Here is an 11907-nt window from a genome sequence, read left to right on the forward strand (position 1 = left end):
TGAAAAAATGCTAGGTCCCAGTCAGAGACCGTGTTTCAAAAAAATGAAGTGCACGGCTCCTGAGGAGCAACCCTGAGGTTGACTGCTGATCTTTACTTGAACGCACATACATACACACATGGACACTCCCAGAAATGGCAACACACACACACACACACACACACACACACACACACACTTTTTTAAAGGCCAGTCTTAGTGAACACATCTTTAATCGATGCAATCAGGAGACAGAAGCAGGCAGAACTCTGCGTTGAGACCAGTTAGGGCCACGTAGTGAGACCCTGTCTTGGTAAATAAGTAAGTTAATAATAAATACATATTTTAAATATTAATAGCACAGTGTGTCTGTCTTATAGAGTAGCAGTGAAATTCAAAGAACTAGCAGATGAGAAACACTCTGTAAACTACAGAAGCCTGGACCCAACTGGAAGTGGAACGGGTACCTCCACTTGCCTCAGCCATGTGCAAGGATCCATGTGCTCTACACGATGGCTACTTGTCTTTATCTGCTTCCTCATCTTGCTCTCTCTCTTTCATCAGCTCTGATGTTTATCTTGTGGGATACTCATCCATTGTAGGAACTCAGTAACCTGGGACACTGAGTGAGCAACACTCTCCTTGTGGCCACAGATTGCTGATGTCTGTTCCAGCAGTCTGCCCTCCAATGGACTGTGTGTGTTAGTTCTGCTTTCAACCTCCTACCCCACACCCCTGCGTCAGACCCATCTCCACAGAGGGCGTGCACAGAGCAATTTTTGCAATGAGGCATCCACTCACACAAGATCCCATGGTGTGGACACCGGCTGCGGAGGTGCCCAGTCCTGCAACTTCTGGATGCTTCCTGCCCTCTGACCCCTCTGATCAGCCAGCAGTGCCATTCAAGTCCTCCAAATAAGTCTCCTTCCTATTGGCAAAGCCATAATTGCCAGTTTAGTTCCCTGCCTCATCCAAACAAGGGAAACTGAGAAACCAGATCTTGCCATTTTTGCTGACCTCAAGACCTTGTTTTCTTTCTTCTTGTCTTGAGGACTTTGAGAATGGTTGGGGGTGGGGGCGGATTGAGCTCTTGCTCCCACCTAACACACCCTTCCTTAGGTATGTGTATGGGGGGGTCTCATTTGCCTGGTAGCATCACATATGTCCATATATTAAGACACCTGCCTAATGCAGCAGCCAAGCACACCCTTGGCAGCTGGAGGTAGAGGGCTTGAGCAAACCAAAACAAGTACACTGCAAGGAGATGAGTTAGTGAGGAGGCGGCTTTCTGGTTTTCTGGTTTTTTTGTTTGTTTGTTTTTTTGTTTTGTTTTTTTTTTTTTTTTTTTTTTTTTTTTTTTTTTTTTTTTTTTTTTTTTTCTTTCAGTACTGCTGGCTGCCTTCACATTTCCTGATGGAAGTGGGACAGGTCAATGGATGACCCAGGGTCACAGATAACTTTTGCCCACACATCATTCACTTACGAGAGCACTGGCTTGAAATTGAGGGGTGTGTGCGTGCATGTATGTGTGTGCCTGGAACTGACGCGCCTTCCGCAAGCCTACGAAGTCTGGGCTTTTTCTTCGAATGGATGATTACAACACAGAGGCGGTATTGTTTTTCCTGTTTGATGTCACACTACCACCCTTTAAAAGTCCTGGGGAAAAAAGGAGGGAATCTAGCCAGGGATCCCCACCTCAGTTCTCAGCTTCTTCCTAGGAAGAAGAAAGAAAGGCCAGCAAGGTCCCAGCCTGTCTGGGAGTGTCAGATTTCAAACTCAGCATTAGCCACTCAGTGCTGTGCAATGCTGGGGACCTGCCTCAGACTCCTGGTGGGCGCTCTGTACACTGTCTGCAGCTTGGGCACAGCCAGATCCTATCCAGACACTTCCCCGCTGCTTGGCTCCAACTGGGGAAGCCTGACCCACCTGTACACAGCTACAGCCAGGACCAGCTATCACCTACAGATCCATAGGGATGGCCATATAGATGGCACCCCCCATCAGACCATCTACAGTGAGTATGGGGTCCAGGTTGGGAAGAGGGGAAACTCTCTGCTGTTGACTTACAGAGGTATTGGGAGGCCTTGTGCTAGACGAATTTTCTAGCTTCTTGTATGCATAGGTGTGTGTGTGTGTGTGTGTGTGTAACCTAAGAGGAAGATCTTTTTTCTTCCTCTTTATTTGACTTATAGGTTTTTCTCAACCTGAATAATTGCTATTGTAACCCATTTCCAACAACGAGAGACACTTTCCTTTCCTTCTGTTCAAGAATTGGAGGGAAAGATGGAAGAAAGATGAGGGCTCTAAGAGAATAATAACCCAGACAGAACTTAACTGGGAGAGACCAATCAGGGTTTACATAGTGGGACTGTCTCAAAACCAAACCAAACCTGCTCAAGAGACATTATGTTAGAGATAGACCACCAAGATGCTTTGTCTTTGCAAGTGTCTGACTGAATGCAGCCATTCAGCAGGTATGCAGGGTGCTTCAGAAGCATCCTGTGTGGCTGGTTCTTCTCTGAGAAGCTGAAATGTGTTTAGTTGCTAACAAAACTGATTAGTTGGTAGTGAACTCACTGGTGATATAAAACAATTGAAATATTCTTAAGGATGGAGTCTATGGAAAATTGGATCACAAGCCATAGCTGTCAATCAGCTAGATGTATTCAACTGAAAACCCCTTCCAGCATAAGGAATAATACATAGAAAACAGAGTGACAAATTGGGAAAGACATAGTTTCTATTTTACAGACATGGTAAAAGTATTCTAAATGGGGCTGGAGAGAAGGCTCAGCAGCTAAGAGCACTTGCAGGGGTCCAGGTTGAGTCCAGCACCCAAGTGGTACCTTACAGTGTTCTCTAACTCTAGTTCCAGGAGATCCAATGCCCTCTTCTGACCCCCAAATGGCACTGCACAAATGTGGTGCACAGAAATACATGCAGACAAGACAGACATACACATAAAACAAAACAAAGTCACTCCAAGAGGGTACAGAAGATGCAGCTGGGTTCGGTGCCAGGTAAAGTCCTGAGCAGTGGCAGTTTGCATTTCACTGAAGAACTTTCTGTAAGAATTACGGTCACCTCTGTGCTGTTGTAATAGGTGAACCTGTTTCCTGGATGTGGGCTTGCTGTGTGAACAATCTTCTCTCTGCTAGAAACCAAAAGACCTTAAACCTAGCAGATAGGTACAGGCACATGCAAAGCCAGCATCTTACACCTGCCCATAGGCTACACTGACAGGAAATGGGAAGAGGAGGAAGAGAAGGAAGAGGAAGAGGAGGAGGAAGAGAAAGGGAAAGGGAAAGAGAAGAGGAGGAGAAAGGCTCTCTCTAAATACAAGGCATGTTCCCAAACTCAGGGGGATAAGGGGGGCCTTGGGGTTACCTTTGGAAGTCAAGTTTGAGCCTGATGGGGAGAATCTGGGTACACTTCATGGGTCCTCAAAACTGCTTGTGTTCTGTGGAACAGGACCTACAAGGTGCCTGATACCACATAACCCTCTGTCACTGGAAATGACATAGACCTCATATCTCCCAGTGCATTATCAAACTTTTAGGAAATGCCATTGTATCCCTCTCCCTGGAAGACAGCCCTGACTTCTGCTGCAAGACTACGCGTGGTTTCAAGTGCTGGACAGTAGATAAGGATGAACTATTTTGGTTCTAGAGATTGGAAGCTTGTTTATAATTAGAGAATACACATACAACTTTCCTAGAATCATCAAATCTCTTGACTGAAAGGTGGCCTTTCTGCAGTCAGTCTGGAATGGCCCAGGCTTAGGTAGGGAGGATTGTGAGATCAGTCTACTTTGAAAGCAGTCTAAAGGGTAGGCCTTTTTTCTGGGAGCTTACAGACATCAGGATTGGAGGATGCCTGGAGCAATGAATGTGACCGAGAAGCAATAAAATGTATTAACCTGATTTTAGGTGTGTGTAATTTTTGTCTTGTGTAAGCTTTGCCTTCTCGGGGGGGTGGAAGTAACACTGATCTGAGGTATTAGTCTCAGTTATGTGCTCTTCCATAAGAACGACTCTTTATCTTGTTCTTATCTTTACATGCTAATGATATAACCTTCCTCCTAACCAATTACATATTTACAGCAGAGCATGGTTTAATTTTGACCTCATTTATTCATTTTCTTCCTTTATTTTACTTCATCTGTATGACTGTCTTGTTTGCATGCAGTACCACTGGAAGTCATTACATCTTCAGGAAGACAAAATGAGGCAAATGCTTCTACTGTCCCATTTCAGTTTTTGCTTTAGTAAATTCTTGGTTAAGATTTGAGTGTCCAACTCCTGCTCGGAGTTGGTTGGTCTTGACAAGATGGAATGATCTGCCTCAAAGATGCTCCAAGCTCTCCTGAGCTCGGAAGGCTCTTGGGATCTCTTCAGGGTCGGTAAGCTTTTTCTAATATGGACAAGGCCAGTTTCTCACTCTCTATCATGCACAGAGTTCGCAAATTGCAGAAGAGGCTTGCTTACACCTTGTTTGGTAGCCCACTCTTTTCTTCTGGTGTGTGGCTTAGCATGTGCTTGGCCAACTGAGTTTTCTGCTTGCTTTTGTTGGTTTCATAAACAAAACAAAACAAAACAAAAACCAAGCTTGTCCCCACCCCTCCGGGAAGCCACTCACTTACTCTGCAGTGAGTTTTCCATTAGGACTGACCCTAGAGTGAGGGCATGTAAACTGTACTCACTGTCTGTAGTGCTGCCAATCAGGCAGGCTGGCAGGATGCCAAGGTGGTCAAGTGTCAAGTTGTTTTTTGTTGGTGGTGGTGGTTTTGTTTTTCCGGGGATTTTTGTTTTTTGGGTTGCTTTGTTTTGTTTTGTTTTGTTTTTTAAGCCATTAGCCCATTTGATGGTGGTAACCCTGCAAAGCAGGCTGGAACTGCTGTTATGCTCTGGAGACAGGGGCTGTGGCAGGAGACTCCTGTGGCAGCAGGTACTTAAGGAGCCACATGGGGGCCATCATCCATCATCCCTTGTGGGCACAAACACTTGGTGTCCTCATGGTACTTTAGAACTTTCTCTGTTGGAGGCCACAGCTGCAGGGCAGGAAGATGTTCCTGACCTGAGTTTGAATCCTGCTCTCTCTCTCTCTCTCTCTCTCTCTCTCTCTCTCTCTCTCTCTCTCTTTGGTTTTTTGAGACAGGGTTTCTCTGTGTAGTCCTGGCTGTCCTGGAACTCACTCTGTAGACCAGGCTGGCCTCGAACTCAGAAATCTGCCTGTCTCTGCCTCTCCAAGTGCTGGGATTAAAGGCATGCGCCACCACTGCCCGGCGCCTGCTTTGTCTCTTAAAGATGTTTCAAAACTGCAAAAATGATAATGATGTTAATTTTAACAAAATAACAGATGTTTTGAGAATTTAAAATAGAGTACTTAAGAAGGCACACACACAAGAAGAAAGAAAGAAAGAAAGAAAGAAAGAAAGAAAGAAAGAAAGAAAGAAAGAAAGAGAGAAAGAAAAGAAAAGAAAAGAAACCACTAAATGTAATCTCCTGGCCCCCATTTGATTGAACTGAAAAGCTCTCAGGACATAAATTCCTCCATATTTCATATGTACGGCTGGGTTTACATAAAGCAGCCATATTTCTGAGACACATAGGCTGACATAATTTTGGAAGAAGACGTGTGGTAACTACCTCTCCACCCTTACCGCCCTTTCCTGAATGCTAACCCACAACAAATGAATGGCCCTCTCTGCCGTCATCTCCTCAGGCTCATGCCTACCCTCACTCCCTCTGAGCCATCAGCCAGCTTCAGTCTGTACCAGCTTCTGTAATTAGGCAATATCTAACCTTGGCCTGCTCACTCCCCTTGAAAGTCTTCGTTTTGAGTCTACATGGGGTAGGAAAGAGGCCTTAGACTTCAAATCACCCCACGATGCTCTACCATATGCTAGACACAGACTGTGCTCTTTCAAGGGGGATTAAAAGTCCTACTGGGGCAGGCTCCTTGGGGCTGTGAAGTGAAGTTCCAGCAGGCAGTTGGAAATGTCTTCAAACATTTAAGTAAATTATTTCTAACAGAAAATGTCAAGTCTTGCTGAATCACCATTCATTTTACAACACAGTCTTGTTTAATCTTACCTTTAGTACAGAATGCCTGTTTAATGGTACTGACCATTGTTTAAGTGGAGATGATACAAGCATGCTTCAGGCCTTAGTCAAAGGCAAGTTTTTAAGCAGGGCTATTAAAAGATGCCCAGGACCAACATCTACAAAGAACATCTCCAAGTGAGAAAAGCACAAAGAACTGGGTCCAAAAAAAGCAAATTCTATCTATCCCCTCGTATCTAGTAAATATGAGGAAAGGTTTTAGACATGCAAATAGAGTAAAGCCAGGTAAGGGGCACACACTGTAGACTCTGAATATACAGGCTGGGACATGCAGAGGGGTGGGGGTGGGAGAGAACCGGGCTCTATACAGCTGGGTCTTTGAATAAAATTCAACATAAATTTTAAAATCATAGAAACAGACGTCTTAGACAGACACAATGGCTTCCCCAAACACTAAAAGATACCAGCCAGGCAAAGAGGGAGGTAGCAAGCAGATGGAGGACAATCTGTATACTGCACAGATGCAGGATTATTGGGAGAGCAAGGTGCCCATGCAGAAGGATGAAGCAGGAGGTGCATACATGTTGATGTTGGAGTTGGGGTCACGGGAATGAGAGAAACAGTCAGACGCGGAGGGGCTGGGTAATGCCATCCCCTACTGAGAGGTGTCTCAGAGGTGTCTTTTCAGAAAGCATTTCAAGGAAGGGTTGACCGCCTATTTTGACCTGCAAGGTCCTCTTGCAGGTGCCCTGATGATTACATCAGACGACGCTGGCTCGGTGGTGATAACAGGAGCCATGACTAGAAGGTTCCTTTGTATGGATCTCCGCGGCAACATTTTCGGATCGGTGAGTTTCTTTATGTGTTGGCCACCACATCATAATGACCGTATCTCTCTCTTGTTTTCTAAGACTCGATTTTTAAAATCGTACCTCTGTGTGGGGGAACTGAACTCTGAGACAGGAGAATGTATGTGTGCTTAATTGCTGAGCCATCTCTCCAGCCCTTACTGTACTTCTCATCAGGGCTGTAGAGATTCCATTTACAGTGCCCCTTGGTCATTCAGTCTCGGTAGGGATTGCTCAAGATTTTATAGCTGAGTGAGCTATAATATAGCTGAATGAGGGCTGTGGGATGAGGCTCTGGGCCTCTAGTCTGCCCTGCCCCGTGACCTATTCTTGCATGGAACACAGTCCCTAGTATGTTGTGTTCTGAAGCGTGCCAATTCATGCTTTTAGCTTATACATTAGAAAGGGTGAGAGGCTGTTGGTGTCTTCTCAGTTCTTCGGGTAATGCCCATCACTCCTCCCGATTTCAGTTTCTTCCCTTGGATTAAGTGAAGTGGAACGGACCACGTGACGCACAGCTCTCCCTTCTATTCACGACCTCCGATTAATGTCTTGTGCTCTCTGGGTGATGGCTGGTCCTTCATATCATGAATCAAGGTTTTCCGAACCTAAAGGCTTAAAGTGTAGTCCCAATAATTTTGAGGTCTTAATGAAGGACCAGTTGATTCAGGAATCTCTTATCAGTGCCCACTACAAGGTTCCTGAGGTAAAAGCTTTCTGTTTGTCACTGCTGTGCACCTTCCAGAACCTACAATGCTGTCCAGGGTAGATAGATAGCTACACTACACAGGAAGCCCTCACCTCTAGGATTCTTTGTGCAGTTTAGGAAACAAATGTAGTGTGTAAACATTTGGGTAGGCACTCAAGAAAGCTTGGTGCTGATGGGAGAATAAGGCTCAAACCCAGGATATCTGTTAGCAAGCTCGTGTTGCTGATCTTCAGTCTACAGCACGTCTTGGTCTCAGTGTCCTCACTTCTATTGGATGTTTCAAAGTCCATCCCAGTTCTAGTCTATAGGCAAAGAGACTAGCCACAACCAGTTTCCAGCCAGCAGAATTTAAAAAGGTATACAACCCAGACCCAGTGGCACAGGCTGTCAATAGCAGCCACTTGGTTGACTGAGGCAGGAGAACTGAACGTTTGAGGTCTCCCTCTACACATAAGAGTTCAAGAGCAGTCTGGATAACTGCAAGGTTCTGCCTCAAAAAAGAAAAAAAGAAAAGAAAGAAAGGAGAAAGAGAGAGGGAGAGAAGAAGGAGAAGATGAAAGAAAGGAAAGAAAGGAAAGAAGGAAGGAAGGAAGGAAGAGAAGAGAAGAGAAGAGAAGAGAAGAGAAGAGAAGAGAAGAGAAGAAAAGAAAAGAAAAGACAAAAGAGCAAAGATACTGGGAATGTAACTTAGTGGTAAAGCACTTGCATAGCATCTGTGAAACTTAGTCCCGGGGGAGGAGATAGAGGGGCGAGGGCGGAGGGGTTGGAGAAGATGAATGTTAGTCTAGTGCTCCCTGCAGACAGTAGAGACAGACAGACAGAGATATAAACAGAATGAATGACTACAAATATGAATGAGAATAGGAATGTTTAGTTCTCCCTGCGGTGAGCAGTGAACAAGAAGAGTGTCATCAGGTCTTTCTGAGCCCTGCCCCAACAAGCTGGGAACGTTAGCCCAAGGTCCTCCAGGAAATGCTCTCCAGAGACCTAATAGCAGCCGCTCTCCTGGAGCCTGAGCCAAGTTCAGCGCTTTCCTAAGAGGGAGGTGCAGAGCTGGGAAGAGCAGAGCTGGGAAAAGCAGAGCTGGGAGAAGCATCACCCCTTCGCGCAGCGGCGGCCCTCACCTCCTCCTGTTTCCCTTCTCTTACAGCAACACTTCAGCCCAGAGAACTGCAGGTTCCGCCAGTGGACGCTGGAGAACGGCTATGACGTCTACCTGTCGCCGAAGCATCACTACCTAGTGAGCCTGGGCCGTGTCAAGCGCATCTTCCAGCCCGGCACCAACCCACCGCCCTTTTCGCAGTTCCTGGCACGCAGGAACGAGGTCCCGCTGCTGCACTTCTACACCGCGCGCCCACGGCGCCACACGCGCAGCGCCGAGGACCCGCCCGAGCGCGACCCGCTGAACGTGCTCAAGCCGCGGCCCCGTGCCACGCCCGTGCCAGTCTCCTGCTCACGTGAGCTGCCGAGCGCAGAAGAAGGTGGCCCCGCGGCCAGCGACCCCCTGGGGGTGCTGCGCAGAGGCCGCGGGGATGCTCGCGGGGGCGCGGGAGGCGCAGATCGGTGTCGCCCCTTTCCCAGGTTTGCCTAGGTTCCCTGCCCCGGAGGCCTCCGCCTCCATCCTCCAGTCAGTTCAGCTCACGTGGAGGGCTGGAGTACCCTGAGGATGTCCGCTTCTCTCCCTTCCCTATGGGCCTGAGAGTCACCTGCGAGGTTCCAGCCAGGCACCGCTATTCAGAATAAGAGCCAACAGTGGGAGGCTGGACAGTTGGTGCAGACAGTTCTCAGCTCCCACAACTACCTGTAATTCTAGTTCCAGGGGAATCTAGACACACACACACACACACACACACACACACATCCACACACATGCATACATACATGTAATTTTAAATGTTAATCTGTTTTAAAGACCCCCCCCCCAAACAGGTAAACTAGACACGAAGCTTTTTTTATCTTACTAACAGGTAAACTAGACACTTGGCCTTTATTAGCTGGTCTCTGGCCTAGCATTTTTATCGATCAGTTAGCACGAAGAAAGTTCACACCTTGCACACAGGGAAGAGGCCATCTCTGCAGCTTCTTGTTACTGTTCTGGGACCCACACTTCTGAGTTTGCGTTTGAGCACCTTGACCTTAACGTCTTCACTGGGCAAGTCGAAGACAGACACTCAGTTCTTCCCTTTGGGAAGAGCTTTCGATTGGAGGCTGACAAGGAGACCCAAACCGATCAGGTTCCAGAGTTGAGCCTCTCTGCGGAATGAACACCAGATTCGTCAAGCCAAGGCGAATTCGCCAAGCCTGCTTACTTCCCAGCATTCTGTGATAGAACATAGAACGTGTCGGTAGCTTTCTGAATTTGCCCTGGCTCAGCAAAGTCTACCTTACTAGAGTGGTTTTGCAAAATGCAAACGCAAGAACTCTTTCAAAAGAGGCATTTTTAGTGAAAGCCTCGGCCAGCAGGTTGAGTTGTAATATATTCTAAGTTAATGTGCCGGGAGGGGAAGTATCCTTGAGACCGGAGTTGTTCTAGGTTAGGGTTTCTGTGAAGTGAAAAGAAAAAGAAGTGGTTTTTTGTTTTGTTTTTGTTTTCCGTTTTGGTTTCCTAAATGAAATGGGATCCAGGACTAGCTAGCTAGAGTCAGGAGAGGACTCCTGACCAGGTTAACCCCAAAATGGCAGCTACTCTTGGGAACTCTAAGGGCATTAAACAAAGATATCTTCCATTTGTTCCAGAAACCCCAGGGCTGTCCTGGGAGTGAGCATAGCCTCGCAGTGAACAGCAAGAAGTGTTAGGCAGGCTTTAAGATTCTCTCCCCTTCTGCACCTTAGCTAGTGATCGACTTCAACAAAGGGCACCCCCTTTCTACCTCTACTTAAACAAGAACCTGAAGGGCACAGTCATGGCCCAGTCCTTCAGACAACTTCGTGTTCCCCACTGTCTTCATGTACCCAGACTTAGACATGGATCCACTGTGTTTGCTTGTCAGAGGAACAGCAGGCACTGTGACCAGCTTCACTCCTGAAGTACTAACACTGTGCATAACAGTAGATGCCATGTACCCCAAACCTTTCCTTCTCTGGCTTTCATTTCCCATTGCGGTGTTGGTCTGTACAGTAGCCACCAGAAGCCTTCCTACTGAGGCAACTACATGGTAAAACCCAGAAAGAACCTGAGTAGCAAACTGGTTGTAAACTCACAAGCCCCACACCACCATGGGGCTTTCTTTTTGGCAGAGCCACGGTCATCTTGTAATTTCATAGGTCCCTTTGCATGTGGCAATATTTATTTATTTATTTGAAAGATTTTGCCTATCACTCTATATTTATAGTTATTTATAAAATATAGCCCCACTTCTGCCCTTGTGTTTTAAATAAAAATAAGATTTCTCTCAGCTTCTGTCTCTTATCCTCTCTGGATGACTGCATAAATGCATGTTGGGACACAAGAGTAAAATTGGAAAATCTGGAGAAAACAGAATAGGAAAAGGAAAAAGAATTTTCAAAGTAAAAACTTCTTCCATTTATAAACATATTCAACATTTTTTACTGATCAAAAAATGATGAAATTCTATCAATATTGGGCTTCTGATTACCCAAGTGATTCCTTAAAAGAAATTTGAATTTGAAAAAGACACACTGGCATAACCATACTGAAACCTCAGTTAACCAGACATCAATTGTATTAGTCTTCAGTTAACCAGAAATACATCATATTAGTCTTCCATCATTAGTGACAGATAGTGGGCCTGATCACTTTATGAAGATAAAAGGTTTGAGCCACACTTTGGAAGTTCTAGTCCACAACCCACAAGGCCTCCGTTCTTGGGTTTGTGGTAGACAGTCAGCACATTGTGGCGGGAGCCTGTGGCAGAGGAAAAGCCCTTCCTTGCAGGAAAGAGGCTGAGGCCCAACTAGTCTGTACACCCCCAGTGACCTAAGGATCTCTCATGAAGCCCTGCCCCTTTATCTCCCGCCAGCACCACCGGCTGGTGACGAGGCCTTCCATACATGGGGAGATGTTAGCTCTAAACTACACCATATGTTCTTAATAGACAGTGTTACTACCCTGTGAGATTCTGCACCAGGACTGCTGGGTGATGCTTTTCCTGGGGGGTTGTGAACAAAATGTCTACTCACTCCTCTTGGGAAACAGAACTGACAAAGTTCAAGTATAGATACTCTCAAAGTTCAGCTTGATGAACCAACGAGTTTGTCGGGGTTACTTACAGGAATAAGGATGAGGGCATATGACTTAGCTGTGTCACCAAAGCCAGCATGGGTAAGAACTGAAAGCTGAAAACTT

The 11907-nt window shown here is 46.2% G+C and overlaps 1 protein-coding gene across 1 annotated transcript; it reads left to right on the forward strand.

Moving 5' to 3' along the window:
* Positions 1 to 1667: 1667 nt before the first annotated feature.
* Positions 1668 to 10996, forward strand: Fgf23 (fibroblast growth factor 23). The gene is made up of 3 exons (XM_034512511.2): positions 1668 to 1993; positions 6789 to 6892; positions 8752 to 10996. The coding sequence occupies exons 1-3, from the start codon at positions 1783 to 1785 to the stop codon at positions 9190 to 9192; spliced, it is 756 nt and encodes a 251-aa protein (XP_034368402.1). The 5' UTR covers positions 1668 to 1782; the 3' UTR covers positions 9193 to 10996.
* Positions 10997 to 11907: the final 911 nt, after the last annotated feature.

The sequence above is a fragment of the Arvicanthis niloticus genome, chromosome 9 (assembly GCF_011762505.2).
Source record: "Arvicanthis niloticus isolate mArvNil1 chromosome 9, mArvNil1.pat.X, whole genome shotgun sequence".
NCBI lineage: Eukaryota > Metazoa > Chordata > Mammalia > Rodentia > Muridae > Arvicanthis > Arvicanthis niloticus.